General features: G+C 49.0%; 1 protein-coding gene across 1 annotated transcript; it reads right to left on the bottom strand.

Moving 5' to 3' along the window:
* Positions 1 to 5,415: 5,415 nt before the first annotated feature.
* Positions 5,416 to 17,363, bottom strand: LOC121362065 (cytochrome P450 4B1-like). Its single transcript, XM_041483272.1, has 12 exons — positions 16,547 to 17,363; positions 12,535 to 12,679; positions 11,836 to 11,880; positions 11,133 to 11,260; positions 9,497 to 9,621; positions 9,230 to 9,381; positions 8,521 to 8,627; positions 7,841 to 8,031; positions 7,270 to 7,403; positions 7,028 to 7,092; positions 6,776 to 6,858; positions 5,416 to 6,150 (listed from the first exon to the last, which is right to left on the bottom strand). Exons 1-12 carry the CDS (start codon positions 16,724 to 16,726, stop codon positions 5,982 to 5,984), a joined length of 1,524 nt encoding a protein of 507 aa, XP_041339206.1. The 5' UTR covers positions 16,727 to 17,363; the 3' UTR covers positions 5,416 to 5,981.
* Between the last annotated feature and the right edge of the window lie 63 nt (positions 17,364 to 17,426).

The raw sequence follows: 17,426 nt of genomic DNA, 5'->3' as shown, positions 1-17,426 counted from the left end.
GCCAGAAGACAAAACTGCTGCCAGGGGAATTACCATGGTCAGTAGATGAGACAAGGAGAGGAAAAGCTGCAGAGCAGTGAAGTGAGCTGCAGCAAGGTTGAGAGCATATGATGGGGAGGTGTGATGGCAGGGCCATGTTCCCTCTACAGGTCTGGTGAGCCCTCCTTCCTCTGTCCACATGGCATCTCACCTTCTCCAAAAGGGCTCTGCATCTCTGCATTTACCTCTCCAATGCAGTGCTTCGTTGGTTGCAGTGCTTGGCTCTCTTTGCCATCCCTGTGCAGATCCTGCTGCTTACCTGGGTTCCCATCCCATAAGCCCAGAAACCTGGAATGGCAATGTGGAGTAGGTGGAGAGCTGGGGCTGGAAGTCTGACATGTGTGAGTGACTTCCACGTAAAAAGCAGGATCCCCAGATGGGCTGAAATAATGTCCCATTTGTGTCTTGGAATATTATGAGGATCAACTGGGTTATCAGCTGTGGAGGCTCACAGTCTGATGGGCTACAACACAAGGGCTGAACTTTGTGAGTGCTTCTTCTCAATGTAACACATCTCTGAGACAGAGGACTTCTGATGTTTGGGTACTTCGCTTTAGTTTTTAGTCCAAAATATGCCATGTCCCACATTTTCTGCTTGTAGGGTCATTTTGCTGATAAAACCCACTGTTTGTCTGAGGTTCATGGTCATTGCCTTGGAGAACATCCCTGACAGGCACTACACTGAGCAGTGTTACCTTTTCACACACTTGGCCATCCTCATGTAAATTCGTGTATCTTTTTATACTGAGCCAGCTGTGTCTGTGTGAAAGTTCAGGGCAGAGTTAAAGGTTGATCTTTAGGAGGCAGAAAGCTGTAATCAAGTTAGGCATCTCTTAGGGAGGGCTTTGGGTATAGCCAGAGCATAAGGGACCCAGTTTGACATGACAAACTCTCATGTGAAGACCTGCAAAATATTCATAAGTATTATGATGCTGTGTAGTTGGGTCCCTCACAACATCTGTGCAAGGAAAAGAGGGAGGTGTGATGGCTGAGCCTTTGTTCAGTGCCAGTGGAGCTGTTTGGGATGTGCTGTGGTACCTACATCATTACCAGACTGACCAGTCTGGATTTGGCTGGCCCCTTTCAGAAATCCCCTGCAAAATAACACATAAATACCCCACACCCAGAGGTGGAGGGGCCAAGCCTGTGGATGAAGCTTCTGGTGCAGCTTCAGATGAAACTTTTATAATAACACAGAAATTTTCCGTGCTGACGACGTCCCTGGAGAGTGAGGTTGACCATGAACAGGGTCAATTTTTACCAAGCTGGCTTCCTTATAGTTATAAATTAACCAGTAAACTCTGTAGGGTATGAAGGTAAGGGATATGGTTTGTCTTGAAGTTCATATGATATAGAGGGAACATAGGGGACAAACTGCCTAAACCCTCATTTATGGGGATTTGGAGCAAGAATCTGATCTTTGGTGATAGCAAAACTGGGTTTAATCCAGCCTCCAGCCTCTGCACTCTATATTTCACTGATGGAGGGGAGACAAAAACCTTTCTCATGTATTTCAGAGGTTTCACAGCAAGACAAACCATGAACACTGACAGCCTGGGGAAGAAAACTCAGGGGGTTTTGCTGGGGAAGAAACGATGAAAGTTCAAAAGGCAAAGTGAAGTTGCTGCAGAGCTGCAAGTGAAGAAAAGTGAAATGGGGCAGTATTGGTTTGATCATTGTAAGGGCCTGGGACAAGGCCAGAACCATCTGTTAGCAGAGAATCTACAGCCCTGGTGATGGAGGACCCCAGAAGAAGATCTCAGAATGAAAAAGCAGGTAAAAGGGTTTTCTGCTAGCCACAGTGGTTTGGGGAGGCTGGCAGGGCTTGGCTTGACCTTCTGAACATTTGAGACTGGTAGAACTGCAGCTGGGTGTTAAAGGACACTTGGAAAGTTGTTAAACATTTGCAGAGAGCCTCTGGAGGATTATCTCAGTGGATGTCCACGTGATGGCAGAGGTGTCACAACAGTTCAGGCCATCAGCATGAAACAACCCACTTACACTGGAGAATTTCCATCCCATACCACAGCCATGGACACAGCAGGCTGTGGAATTTGCTTTCTGGGTCTTGGGGATTTCTCCATTCCCTTTAGACACCTAAGCAGAAGAAGGAGAGGATCTTCCTCACTGATTTAACTCCCATGGTCGGAATTCATTGCAGAAAAAGTGGTTTACTGAGCAGGTGAAATTTAGGTGGCAAATGGGTGCTTTGCCCCAGAGGCTGACCTTGCAGCAGCTGCTTTCCCTGGTTGTGCCTGTGTTTATTCAGATAGGAAGGAGAGTCCAGGCCCATCTGTCCCTGTGTGTTCCTGCAGCACATAGTGATGACAGATGAAATGTAGCAGTAATGCCAAAAAAAATAATAACATTTCAAGCTTCCAAACACATGATAGATGAGAAAATCATGGCAAGAGCCCAGCAAGTGTTGCAGAGTAATGCAAGCTGCCTGGATCCCATCTGACCACACATGTCTCGAGGATGAATGTATATCTGGAAGCATTTAATACAGCTGTCTGACAAATATGTAGCAATACTTATTTAATTTACTGCTGCTTCCAGTGTAAAATCCCAGTGGAGTTTAGATGGAAATTGCTGGTGCCATCTGACAGTAAATTTGCCCAGAGAGCAGCATGGGTCCTGTGCAGGGACTGCATTCCTGGTGCTGCGAGCCAACTGCTCTCCCTGCTGGTCCTGTCACTTCCAACATGCCTGGCAGCATCCAAAAAGTGCCACCGGGGAACCGAGATAGACAGACACCCTTCCCGTGACCGGGATGTGGCTGCACAGCGCCGGTGACAGTCTGTGGGGAGGGGAATAACTGCAGGAGTAGGTGGCATCTTTGCCCTGCTGCTGTGGAAAAACCAAGCTGCAATGAGAAAAACCAAGATGTTTTTAACTGAAACCGAGACTGACCCTTCTTGCACAGGCACCACCAGGAGCTCTTGTTGCAATAGTTATCTGAAGGTCTGAATGACGCAGTCCAAGGTCAGCCCACCATCTTTGCAATTACCCTTTCTGCAAAAAGTAGGGAAGGATGAAAGAAGGAGGTAAGATCTCTGCAGCTGGACCTTGACTGTCTTTATAGCAATAAATCCCATGTAATCAGGTGTTTTTATTATTACCATATCTCTAATACCTGGTAGGGGAAAGGTAGATTTGGGGAATTGCTGTTAGGAATTAGGGTCTAGAAAGATCTGGCTTGCTCCGGCACTGGGGCACAGCAGCTCCAGAAGCCCTGTTGCAGCCTCAGCCCAGCTCTCCAGTTCAGAAGCAGGGCAGCCATGGAAGCTCTGTGGTGCAGGACATGAGATGATGCAGGATGTGGGATGATGCAGGATATGAGATATGAGATATGGGATGATGCAGGATGCAGGATATGGGACGTGGGATGCAGGATGTGGGGTGCAGGCTGGCTGGCCTGGCATGGAGAGCTGGCCTGGCATGTGCTGGCCCATGTGGCTCAGGGAAATTGTGAGCAGGGCTGCCATGTCTTATTTAACAGAGTGTTTCCAGTTCCTGGCCTCAGGGGGCGACAGCACCATCACAGGAGAGATCTGTGAGCAGATTTTATGCGGGTTTAGGGGGCTGCAGGGGAAACCAGGCTCTGCTCCCTTCTCATGCAAAGAAGCCACAAGCACAACTCCAAGAGGACAGTGAGAATGCTGCAGGGCATCTTCCCTTTTCAGATATGAAGAGGCAGCTTTTTAATGAATCCTAAAAGTCACGAGGGAGACAATGGCTGAACAGGATGAAGACAGAAGCAGTCAGGCTTTTCCATCCCAGGGCCAGGAACATCCATATGTTGGATGGTCCAGCTGGGACAGCTACAATGCAGCTTTTCCTGTATCCCCAATTCAACCCATTCACAAAAACCAAACCAAACTTGCCCCAGCCTTCTACCACATCCATTACCTCCTCTGGGCTTCTGGAGTATTCAGTAAAGCCAGTCACCAACTCTTAAAACCTCTGCAGGTTCTCCAAATAACCTATGCCAGGGCTGTAGAAATCTTAGGGAGTGCTTGATGTTGTGCAATCTATCTACCAAATGCAATTTAGCAGCAGCCATTTATCTACATGAGGTATGTCAAGTTCCCCTGGTGTGATCCCCTTTAACCTACTCTCTTTTAGTGGGTACACCGTGATTTCAGCCTTTGCTCTTGCTCATTAGATGCTCGTGCTTTAATCTTTCACATTGGAATGCCAAGATACATCCACTCCTCTTTAGATGGTATTTTTTTCAAATCTTGTCTTTGTAAGAAAATTGCATCCAATACAGAGATGTATGTAATTTACTTCTGGTAACTTCAGTTATTTTGATTAAAAATTTTCTCATTTTGCACTTTAGAGTATGTAAGCTTGGAGTAGATGCTGTTGCTTTTATACTTAAATCTCCAAACAGAGTTGAAGGACACTCTCATTTCATCTGCTGAAAGAGAGACAAGTGAAAAATTTTTGAGAAATATTTGTGCTTATGCATCCAAGTATGATGTTTGCTGTGATTGCAAGAGCAGGATATTATTGATTCATATTACCTTTTCTATCTCTCCATGTACAGAACATCCACTGGAGAAATTGCTGCCTGTCAGTAATTTTTTCTCTTGGTTTTGTGCCATGCCTGTGCCTGCTCTTGTGCTTATGGACTTGCTTTCCATTCACAGCAGCAGTTTTTCAATTTATCAAAATAATTTTTTATCCTGACATGGCCCTCCAAAGAGCTTGTGGTGTCTTATAGTTTCATAACTTTTGACATTTTGATAAGCATACTCTGTCTCTCTCTATTGCATAATTCTGATTTCAGCTCGAGAGCTGCACCTCGTGTCTGAAGAGGGGACAGGCAGCTGGAGCAAGTGGATTTTCTCCTGGGCTGTCCCAGCACATCCCTGCAAACCGGACCCTGCAGGTGAAGGCTGTATGAAGTCAGCAGCTGCCCAACTGCACAGCAGCCTCCTCCCAACTTTTGGGATTTCACAGTTTGATGTGTGATATTCCATCCCAGTAATGATTCCTGCAGAGGCAGAGGACAGCTCACTAGTGTCCTCCAGTGTACCAATTCTCATAATTTTATCAGCTTAAGAAAATAAAATAATACTTAAAAAAAAAAAAAAGAGGGACCCCCCCCCCCCCAGACACACTTTCCAACTATGAGAACTTTGATTGATTATTGATTATTGGACCCTTGTTAAAGAGTTGCCCATAGAAGAAGATGCTGTGTTGGCTGGAGACCCACAGGCAGTTTCCTGGCCTGTCCAGGGTGGTCTCTTGCTGCTCATGGACTTCCTCTCCACATCTTCCATTTCTAAAGGAGTTTTACACTGCGTTTGTGATGAAGCAGGCAAGCACCAGCAATATAAACAACACAGCTGTTGTTGCAGGAAAAATTATTGATTTATTAAGACAAAAATTACAGAATATTTTGCAGTTTGGGCATGATTTCAGAGCCCAAATTAGAATCAGTGCTTTCAACAAATTATAGGCTCACTGAATGTGAGAAGTGAGACAGAGGTCTGTCACAGGCTGTCCCACTGCAGGAGAGCAGGGCTGACCTCTAGGCACTGAGGAAGGTGCTGATGATGCAGCAGGGCTGGAAATGGTCACAGATTTGGCCAGGGCACGAGTGTGAAGGCAGGATTTGGTAAGAAGGAGGCTGGTGGGACTTGCAGATGTTCCCAGGCCAGGCCAGACCCGCCCGTATGGCAGTGCAAGGGGACAGACAGCGTGGCCATACCTGGCTGCTCTCAGATCAGTGCCCTGGAGCAGATGGGGCTGTGCAATGGCATCCCAGCCACCTGGGCCTCGCCTGAAAAGAGCTTTCAGCTGGTGGATGAAGCACAGAAATCAGGAATCCTCATCCCCAAATCCTGCCCTGCACTTCTACCCCAGAGAAACACCGTCTGTCATCTGCTTGGTCCCTCCCTCTGGTGAAGGCAGGATGTTTTCCAGCATCAGTGGATTTTCTTTAAATACAGGTGAATCCCGTTCTTGGAGCGAAGGATAATCCGAGTTATTTTGAGGGGAGGCGTGGCAGGGTCGGGCAGGAGCTCAAAGCGCAGCAGGGTCAGAGCCAGCGCCACCTTCATCTCGTTCATGGCAAACTGCTGCCCGATGCAATTCCTGCGGGGACACCGAGCAGCTCAGCCAGCTCCATCCCTGTGCTGGGCACAGCAAACCCCACAGCCCATCCCAGCCCTCCCACACCAGCACACATCCTCCCCCTCTGCAGCTCAGGGGCATGGGCTGAGCAGGAGGAATTGAGAGGAACATCAGGAACTCATCCGTGGTCAAAGAGCAGGGAGAAGGAGGGAGATGGGGAAGCCAAAGGACAGGCCAGCAGGGATGAGGTGGTGGGTCTCCAAGCAGGGAAGGTCTACGAGGTGTTTGCCTTGAAGGAGACAGCACAGGGCAAAGGAAAGGATTGGGAGGAGGGGGAAAGGGGAGAATCAAAGGGCAGGAGGGTGGGGTGGGGTCTCTGCATCAAGGAGGGGAGAGCAGGTGAGCTCAGAAGGCTGCAGGCTCCCTGCAGGACGCCAGCAGGATGTTCCACAGCTTTGGGACCCAGTTCCCTGTCCCCAGAAGGGGCTTGGCAATGATGCCTTCCCATTTTGCCTGCTGGTATCAGAACCTCTCTGTTGCAAACACTTATATCCTTATTTAACTATTTAACCATGTAATTCTGCAGGGCCAGGACTGCAGGTGGTGGTCTCTGCCCACTACTCCTTCAGTGTTCAATTCCCTTTACCTCATTCCAGCAGAAAAAGGCAGAAAGGCATGAGAGTGCCTGCCAGAGACATTCTCTGGGGAAAAACGCAAAGGGTCAAACACCTGGAAATGGAGAATATGCAGCAAGAAAAAGTGATTATTTAAAGAACACATTTATGAAGAACCTCATAGCAGAGAGAGAATTCTTCTCTCCTGCTAATAGGTGAAGGGTACATGGGAAGAGGCACATCACAAAGGGAAAGAATTATTAGGAGATCAAAAGAAAACTCACCGAAGGATCTTTCCATACTTCAGGGTTTCTGTGAATGAGGTAAATGCTTATTGCAGTGATGCTGCCTGGAAGACAATTGAGGGGGAGAAAAGGGCTCACTGACAAAGAAACAAGCCAACATCTGCACAGCCCTGCCTGAACATCTGTGCCAGCGAGGATGCAGCTGGTGCCTGAGAGCAGAGCTGTGTGCAGCAGGAATGGGATTTACGGGAATCGGATTTACAGGAATGGGATTTACAGACCTTCGGGCAGAGTTCGTCCATCGGGGAAGGTGAGGGGTTTGCTGAGCTGCCGGGACACGCCTGGCACGGGGGGATAAAGGCGCAGGCTCTCCTTGATGCACATGGTGCTGTAAGTCATCTTGGCCAGGTCCTCCCTGTTGGGACAGGCAGGCTGAGCCCCACACTCCCCCCACTGCCTGTGCTGGGAGGCTCCTTCACCCACAGCCATGCAGCCCCTGAGCAGACTGCAACAGAACAGAGGGACCCACCATGCCCAGGCACAGGCTGAACAACCTGAACAACCACTGAACAAGCTCAAGTGCAAAGTGACAGGGAAAAGTGAAAAGCACAACTATGATGTCCTGTGGTGAGAAAACAGGAGAGAGCAAAGAGCAGTGCTGGTGGCCCAGGGCTTGGGATGGCGTCCAGAATGTCCCTTCCAGGGGGGCAGACTTAGCTGAAGGATCTGTGAAGTCCCTGTGCATGCAGCAACCTTTAGCACCCCCAGCTTTTGAGCCTCGAAGACATTGCTCACTTGGAAACGGCAGCGACAGGAAAAGAGTGACCAGCAGAGGAAATGGTGGACCCTTACCACTGGATTGTCTCCCGGTCCCCCAGGATGCCCTGGATCTCCTCCCTGCACCGTTGCTGGTGCTCAGGGTGGATTGCCAGGCAGTAGAGGAGCCAGGAGATGCCGCTGGCTGTGGTGTCGTGGCCCTCAAACATGAACGTGTCCACCTCAGCACGCAGGTCCTCATCAGACAGCGCAGCTCCATTCTCATCCTAACAGTCCAGAGACACTCTCAGTGGCCCATATATATGTATAAAATTTATATATATATATATATTACAGTAACACACACACATATATATAAAATATGTAAATATCCCAGTAGGGGCTATTACATTCTTTCAGCTATTGCAAAAGGGGTGTGATGATGCCTGTGGGATACATGTAAACAAAATGAATGTCTGTTTACACTGAATTCAGAGCTCCTTTCTCTTCACTTTTAAATCTCTTTATGTCCCCACATTAAGCCACCAGGACTACAGAATTCTTCTGCATTCTGTATACCCAAAAAGACACTGTCAACACTTCAACAATGGAAAATTGGATCACCTTGGCCTCTCTTCAGCTGGGTGGGACTGGGCTAATTTTTTTTTAAGGGCTTGTGCAGTCCTGAAGGTCTCTGGGGGCTTGTGACACCCCTGCAAAGACTGACTTGCTTTTGCACTCTGTGCCCTGCCACAAAAACACTTCTTGCCACTCACTTTGGCACACAGCAGAATGTCCAAGAAGTCCAAATGTCTCTTCTTCTGGATCTTTTCAAATTCCCGTTCATCTTTAAGGGATTCCTTTCGCTCGTGGATCACCTTGTCTGGGGGAGAAAGGGTTAAAGGTTCAGCAGAGCCAGGAGATGCCAAGCTGCAAAACTTTGAATGCAAAACTCAAAGTTTTGCGTCTCAAAAACTCATCTCAAACTTTGTGGTTTGAATGCAGACCTCACCCAAGGAGTGAGCACTGCTCAGTCCACGATGCATTTGACCTGTTCTTCTGCATCCCAGGCACTTTGGCTTTTTCAGCAGCATGGCAACAAATGCCATGGATATTGGCATCCTTTTCTTTGTTCACCATGGACTTCTCAGCCTACTTTACACACCCCTCATGCATTCAAATCACACCTGGCTTGAAAAAGAAAATCATTCCTTGCACTGGTACTGCCTGCAGTGCCCATTCCTTGTCTCATCATTGGCCATTTTACAGGAGCATTTCCAGAGGGCAATTCCTCCATTAGTCCTGTTTAATGACCCAGGAGCTGAGAGACCCCTTTGCTTCTTTTCTAGATCAGATCACTACTGCAAGCTGATGCCCTGTTTGGATCTCAGATCTGAGCCTCTGGGCAGGATTCACTGCACAGGCAAGGAGAAAACCTGACTGCCTCTGTCCAAAGTTTTGGGAGAAGATGCCAGCGGGGAATACCTGTGTGGTCATGAGCGATCCTGCAGGCCTTCCTGAACTGAAACCCATGGGGGCTGAGCCAGTAAATGATGTCATTGTGGTAGGGGAAGATGCGGAGGCGCTGGTGCACCATGTGGCAGAGGTCGTAGACAGCCTGGATGTAGGTGTTTTTCCTGGAGAGAGGGGAATAGGAAGCTTGTAAATTTGGGAGCACAGTGACATGTAATTTGCCCACTTCCCTTCTGAGATGCAAACTTCCTGCCAGGGTTTGGGGCAGCCAGCACTGACCTGTTGGTCTGGCAGTTGCTGTGACAACTGAAGGCACATTTCATGATGCTATCGAGAGTCATCAAGCTGACGTGCTCAAAGAGCTCCACTGGCCTCCCATCTGCTATCAGCTTTTCCCACTTATCCTAGGGCACAAAGGAGACAGAAATGAGAAGACAAGGGGCAGCTCTGCATGATCTGCAGTCACCCCCTGGTTAATTGAGTGCTCAGATAGAGACCCATCCCAGAGAATTTTTTACTAGTTGCCAGCAAAATCCCAGAGAAGAGAAGCCAAAAGCGGGATAGTTAATATGAGATTTGCCTCAGGCAGCTGCTATTCTTGGATCCTGGTGGTGGTGAGCCTGGCTACAGCCCATTCTGAGGCAAGAGCACCCTGAAGAAGCCCAGGACAGGTGCATTTCTGGGTGATGGGCAGTTACCCAAATCTTTCTTAGGATAGAGTGTGTTTTTCTGTACAGGAGCAGCATATGCTGGCATTGGGCTTCACTGGGCGCCTTCTTGAGCAGATTTGAGCTTTGTGCCCAAGACACAAACTCTGGAGCAAGGTTTTTTCTGTCACATGATCTCAGTGCCAGTGTGTTTTGCCAGCAAGTAATACAGGAGCTCTTGCTCAACCCTTTGCATAGGGCACCCCTACAGAAACGATAAATTCTGCCTCTTCCCCAGCAGACATGAAGTGATGATGAATCCTCTGTTCCCTCGAGGCTGTAAGGAACGAGTGGACTTCAAAGCTGAGAAAGGGAGAGGGAGGAGCACAGTGACATCAGAGCTCCACAGCACCAAACCAGGCTTATGGGGACAGATGCACGTCCGTAGCACATGCAGCGATTGCCACCTGGTGGCACGGGCTCACACAACTGGCGTTGTGCACAAGGAATTTCAAGCTCCCAGGCACTCCTGAGCCTTGCAAAAGCTCTCCTGGCTCTCCAGCCCCCGGCTCCTGGCTGCTCCCTGGGCCAGTAGGAGGAATCCAGCCAGGATCTATTTGAAGCTGCCAGGGAGGTTGGAGTGAGGGAGGTGAAGGAGGAGAAATAGATCCAGCATCCAGACTCCTCCAGTTCACATGCACAAAGCCTGGCACCCTTCTCCTCTTAATTCCTGCTGGTTTCCATCCTGCCCAGCAGCAGTGGATTGAAGAACAGTGCATTTTTACTGTTTATGAGCCATGGCAGGGATTGCAGTCCAGTCATGGGTATGTTGACAGCAAATAATACCCTTTAACCTTAGGTAACACTACAGCTCTGCTCCAACCTTTATTTTTGGCAGATTTATTATGAACGTTTATTTATCTCAATTCTTTATTTAGACAAACACCCTATAAGAAGTTGCTGTTGGAACAGAGATTATGCATGGGATGGCAGTAAAATCAATCCTGAAATCCCAGCCACAGATCCCAAGGCAGTACCAGAGACAGTGTCATTGCAGGGAGGCTCAACCTGCCCATCCCTTCCAAGGGATGCTCATCCCTCCCAGCTCAAGGGCAGGGATTTGGGGTGACTCAGAAAGATTGACCACCAGGACACAGCATGTCCTAAAAATTACCAGATAAAGAAAACCCTGCTGCAGCATTTACCTCCTAACCAGACAGGATGGGGAAAAGCAAACAGGGCAGAGAGAGGAGCACCATGAGTCCTACCAGCATCACATTTGTCGATTCTGCCATCAGGGCCACGTACGGCTTCAAGACGTCATAATGAAACCCTGGGGTCAGGAGTTTTCTGTGTTGGTGCCATTTGGGCCCATGTAAGATCAGCAACCCATTCCCTGGGGAAACACAGGCAAGGCATGTTTTGCTGGGCACAGGCTGCTCTCAGCCTGCACAGAGCGTGATTAAATCTGCTATCTGAGCTGCTGTGAGAGGGTATTTCCAAATGCTGCTATCAGCCCCAGGGTTCCCAGAGCTGAGCAAAGCCCTGCTCACCAAAATGGCACAGTGGTGTCTCTGAGAAAAAAACACCAAGACTACTGGAAAAGAGAAATTCAGAACAGCAGATGTATTTTTCACCAGTCCTCCAATGAATTTAAGCTTCCCCCATCACCAGTCTTTGCTACCTATGGACATGTAAGTATTTGTACTTACATATGTTACATATGTAACATATATATTACACACACACACATATATATATATATAACATATGTGTCTATGTGTTATGTCTCAACTTTCCTTCCTTGAAAATAAATAGAACTACTTAGCACCTTTTTCAGTAAATGCAATAATTTCAGAAAGCTTTTACCTATAGCTCCATCAAGGAACAGGTACAATGCTGTTTATTTATAGCATGATTTTGACTAACTTCAGAATCATTCCTTGCAGGCAAAGCCCTGGGAATACCTACCAATCCATGGGACAAGGTGTTTATAGCTGATGTTATCCTTGGGATCTGTAAAAAAAAAAAAAAATAAAGAAAGAGAAAATAAAATGGTAAATGTTTCAATAGCATGAATTCAGGTTTGCAGCTGAAAGCTCCGTCTGGGCTCTCACTTTTGGTTGGGTATGAAGCAAAATCAGTGGCATCCCTGCAGAACTCCCAATATTTCAACACAAAACAACTTTGTCTCTGCCAGCAGCAATAAATACATATAAAAGCAGATGCTCACGCTGGAAAAAACAACAATATTGGTAGTCCAAAGTCTGTGCAGTGTGATAAATGATTAACCCTCTCAGACATCACTGTTCAGCACCTTGTCTTCTCAATCCACCAAAGATACTACTCTACAATAGGAGCCAAAACTCTGAACCTAGAAAAAAGTTCGCAAGTGTCTTCTCCTTGCTGGGATCAGGCACTGAGTAGTTAAATTTCAAGGAGCACTTGAGGAAGTCTGATTTTCCAGCAATGGATTCGGAGTCAGCCCTGCAGCCCTGTGCCTGAAGCACCCAGGGCACAGCATGAAGGAGTGGTATCTCTCCATGCCTTTAGATGATTTCTGCAAAAAAACCTCTCTGTGAAACCCTGCCTTGCTGTAAATTCTGAGGCTGGCATGGGAAATCTGCAGGCTGGGGTTGCTGCTCCCCAGCTGAAGCCATAATCTCTCACCTCCTCTGCTCAACAGAACCTTGGCATAGTCGGGATCAGTGACAACCAGGAATGCTGAGAAACTCCCAAACCACACAGGGTGAGCATGTGGGTACTTCTGTGACCAGAGCTCTGCCTTGTCCAGCATCTCTTCCTCCTTGAGAAACTAGTTCAGGAGAAGAAAAAAGAGAAAGAATATACAGATCTGGAGGGAAAAAAATAAATATGTAATCTCCCAATACACTGTCTTAAAAGTTCAATGTCTTTCTGAGCACAAAACCAGATGAGGATAAACAAGGTGTTTTTCCTTCATGTTTGCAAAGCATGGGAAGTAGAGATATTTGCTACTTTTAAAGCTCCTGTAAAATAATTCTTCCTTATCACTTGACCTTAAACTAGAGAACATCCTTAGGCACCGTGGTGGTGCCTATCAGAGTGTTATCTGCTCTTTTTCCACGGCCACCCCATAGAAGACAGATTTACTCCAGACAGCATCTGCATTTTGTGGCATGCAACTACATTCTCACTTGCATGTGGCTGAGCAGTTAGCAGCCTGCAGCTGGGAGAAAACAGAGCAGCCAACAGCATCACTGCTGGGTCTGCCCCAGTGCAGCTGTGAGGAACCACAGCCCCCTCCAGACATTTTGATGGAGAAGGCCAGTGTCCAGGAAAAACTGAACAGAATTAGTCCAAAGTCACCAATGGATCATACAGAGAAGGGAACACTGGTTAATAACATTACATTAAGAATTCACTGATATCTGGGAATTTAATTTTACAGGCAAGGAAGAGCTTAGAAAGATATACCTAGAGATACCTAGAAAGATATATCTCCTGTCCTTGGAAGCTGCAATCTGAGGAGCAGCATGAGCACCAGCTTTCATATCAGCAGCAGTGGCAGGTTCACTCCAAAGTAATCTCTGCTTTATTGCTTTTACAGTTGGTGTTGTACGTACAGAAAATAGACAAAGGACAAGTGGAAAGATCCACAATCACAGGCAGAGGAAGAAAATCACAGAGAAAAACCATGTAAGATTCTTTTTTCTTTGAAGAGAAACTACTCTGGGCCAATATGGAGGGGGAAGGATTTTGGTAACCTAGGTCTGACATAGCTGCTGCTGCTTTGACTTGAAGCTTGAAGATTAATTAAATCAGCATACTGGTGCAGAAATCAGCCTCGAAGTCACCCTGTTGGCTGCTTCAAATGATATTTGCTGAGTTGCTTTAGTGCTGAGTTAGCTCAGCTCAGCTTTTAGTCTGGCTGGTGTTTCTCAACCCAGGACATGGCTCGTACTCAAATAATCACCCACATCAAATATTCAGCCATGTGTGGCTTGTCTTGGAGAGGATATCTGCCAGAGGCATATTCAGGTTCAGCTCCAAGACTGAGCCCCCCCTTCCTCACAAGCTGGGGCATCCCAGCAGCACATCCCATGTGTCTCCCACATTCAGCAGAATTATGAACTGCAACCAGTTATTACAGAAAGCTCAACTCCACTTACTCAAGTTCAGAATTTGGAACTTAATAAATAGAACCATCAATTTCTCTGACTTCAGGGATCAAGTTTTAGGGCAAAAGGAGGCAGCTCTCCTCAGCACCCACCTCTTCAGCAAATGCCAGCAGAAGCAGTGCTTGGCACAGTGCCTTTATCTAAGTGACACCTGAACATGTGAAATTCCCTTTGATACAGCTGCCTGTGCTTCTCCTGTTGTGAATCACAATAAACATAATGGAAAGTAACTGGGAGATGCTGAGCAAGTCTCGCTGGCAGAAGTCCTAATCCTAGAAGCCTTGGCATCCAACCTTGTTTTGGAGCAGCACCCTTGGCTTAGGCTATCAAGAACCATCCCTGTGCTGGCAGAGGGTTGAATGGGTTTATTTGAGAGGAGAGGTTACCCTCAAGGTGAGTAACCTGCTGCACCAAGCACTTCTGGAGCAGAGAGTGTGAAGTTCTGTGAGCTGCAAAGGAATAGAAAGTTCTCATGCCTTAATCATGGCTCCAGCTACCAGCTCTGCATGCAAGAACATTACTTCTCCTTCTTCTTCCCCATGGGGTTTGAAAACAAAAGCGTAAACCCCACTTGGTTCTAAGAAAGAAAGGTAATTGCCTGATCTCATGCTGAAATGCAAGTTTTGAAATGGATCCAACACTAAAAGCATCCGGGAAGAGGCTTAAGGGCACTTTAAATGACTACACACTGACAGCAAATGGAAGAGCAAAGACAGGAGCTGAAATCTGAGCATGAGGGTGAGCTGCCTGCAGCCAGAGGGGGCTGGCTCCTCCCCACACAGGGCAGAAGTGTACAAAGGGCTGCCGAGGGACTGACACCCTCCCTGGGCCAGCAGGGCAGTCACCCTGCTCTCCTCTGCTTCCCACCAAGCCGGGCCATGGGGAGTTATTTTGGTCAGCTCAGGGCTGGCAGTCTGGGTTTAACTAAGTCGTGCTGCTGCAGTGAGACTGAACAGCTCTGCACAACCTCTTCCTGATATTTTAATGTCATTTCTACTGAGTGATTTGGATAAGCAGAGACTAATACCCAGAGAATGCTTTAAAACAAAGTGATGTATTCCCAGGAGATCCACCCAGAGCATGACAAATGCGTTTGAGCTTCTAAACTGGCCTGGATCAAAAGTGGCAAACAGTTAAATCAGCAGAACAGGAAATGTCAGTGCTCTCCCTGAATACAGCTCACAGGTCCTCCTCGAGGTGTGTGCAAACTTTGTATTCAGTGTGTGCCCAGAGCATTGCCAGTTTCCTTGCTGGCTTGATGAAAAGCTGTTAGGCTTTGGGGAATTCAGCAGTGTTAATCAGCAAATTATTAAATCTTCAAAAAAGGAATTCTCATACAAACATTGAGGTAAAAGTTGAGGCATGAGCAACCTAGGCATGATGACAGCAAGTGACTGGCACAAATGGTTAAATTTCCTTCCAGGACAAATAGTCACAACTAACAAACAGAAGAACATACTTTATTTAATTGCAGTTTTAAAGTCTAACTGGCAGTGTAACAAAGCTTTGAACTGGCCCATCTTCATGCTCACATTGCCAAAATACTGCTTGTCCTGTTCAGCACAGCAAAACTGGCAGTGCCACAGCACAGAGACAAGTCCTGGGAGGTCTCCTGATTTCCCAGACACTTGTCAGGGTGCCAGCTATTTAATGTGCCACGGCAGGACATCAGCAGAGTCCAGTAGAGGGCAAGGTGATTTTAGGCAGCCTTTAGCACATATGGAAAAACCTTTTGCATCAGGCAAGCTCGTGAGGCTGCTGATGAGTTGTGAAAATCTGTTTGCCAAGGCAGCCATGGTGATCTGTGTGGGCAAGTGCATACCTCAGGAAATAATAATCCATGACACCAGTGACCAGAACAAGGCTCGCCTATGCACATGGGTTTAGTTACTCATGACCTTAATGCAATTGTAAGAAGATCCACGGCCCTGTGCTGGATGCAATGCCTGCGATGTGTTTTGCGGATGAAAAGTAGCTCGGAATGATCAATTGTCAGGTTCACCTGGCCACGAGGCCGAGGCAAGCTGGCAGGGGAGAGACAGTGCCTGTGGATAATGGGAGCAGCGAGCATCTGCCCAGCATCTCATCAGCTCAGCGCCGCAGGGAGAGCTGCAGCGGCCCTGCCCCGGCTGTCAGGGAGCAGAGGTGACAGTGGAGCCTGCCCCGGGACAGAGCAGTGTGGCTCTGCTCCCTCCAGCACCGATGCCGGCTCACATCCCGGCATGACCTTGCCTATGCCACACTGTGTTACCTCCCTCTTTACTTGCGAGCCAGCCACCACCCTTTTCCATCGTGCAGTCTGCAGCAGCGTGCGGAGCTCTGCATGAGCCATGCTCTCGCTAAGCATCACAGACAGGGAAAGCACGTTGGTCTGGCTGGGAAAAGGGATGCCCACCTCTCACCCACCCAGCAATTCTTCCGGATCACGGGGACAAGTCCCACCAGCATCATTCCCAGCCCCTCGGGAAAGCTGCTCCCCGCACTCCCCCCGCCCCGGCAGCGCAGCCCCGGCTCTCCCCCACCTCGTGGACGTGGCCGAAGAGCCAGTGGGTCGGGTGCCCGGGGAAGTCGGCCAGCGCCCGGAGCAGCTCCCGCCGCCGGTGGAACAGCTGGATGGCTTTCAGCAGCACGCAGGTCAGGCAGAACACGGCGGCCAGGTGCAGAACCCTGGAGATATCCACGCCCAGCCACAGGAGCTTCATGGTCCCGGTGAGAGCCGCCAGCCGCTGCCTCCGGTGTCCCCCAGCGCCCCGGCGGCACCGGCCGCGGCAGCCAATGCGGGGCGGAGAGGCAGGTCCAGAGTCCGAGCGGCTGCCAAATCACGGCAGCGCTTGTTGGGAGGGAAGGGAAGGGAAAGGAAGGGAAGGGAGCATCCCGCGGGAACGCTCCTTTCGCCGCCGCACCGGCGGGGAGCTGCTGCCCGCCTCGAGTCCCTTCTGCCGGCACGGGCTGGCTCCGCGCCGGGACGTCAGGCTGAAGAGAGAGGGAAAGAGCGTACCCTGGGATTCCTCCTCCCGAGGTCTTCATCACTTATTCCTACCTCACGAGCTTTCACCCTCATCTCCACCCATTCCCATCCGCATCCCGGCTAACACCTCCCGCTCTCCTTCCCTGTCTCCCTCCCCGCTGCCGGCACTGTGAGCCGCATCCCAACGCCGGCCGGGACAGCATCTCCGGGCAGCGAGCGCGGGGAATGCCGCACCGCGCCGGGCTGCCGATGCCGCTCGTCAGCCGAGGGCCGGGTACCGTGGCAGCTTTGGCACGGCTTGGTGGCACGGCCGGGCAACACCGCTGCCGTGCCATCGCCGTCTCTGCGAGCCCGGCGGGCACCAAGCGGGCCCCGCCGCGCCTCACCGCCCCCTTCCCCTCCCGTCCCACCCGCCGGGGGCGGGACTCGAACCC

The sequence above is a fragment of the Pyrgilauda ruficollis genome, unplaced genomic scaffold (assembly GCF_017590135.1).
Source record: "Pyrgilauda ruficollis isolate IOZ18807 unplaced genomic scaffold, ASM1759013v1 scaffold6, whole genome shotgun sequence".
Taxonomy (NCBI): Eukaryota; Metazoa; Chordata; class Aves; order Passeriformes; family Passeridae; genus Pyrgilauda; species Pyrgilauda ruficollis.
The sequence above is the reverse complement of the archived record's forward strand: the minus strand, read 5'-3'. Positions and strand labels throughout refer to the sequence as shown.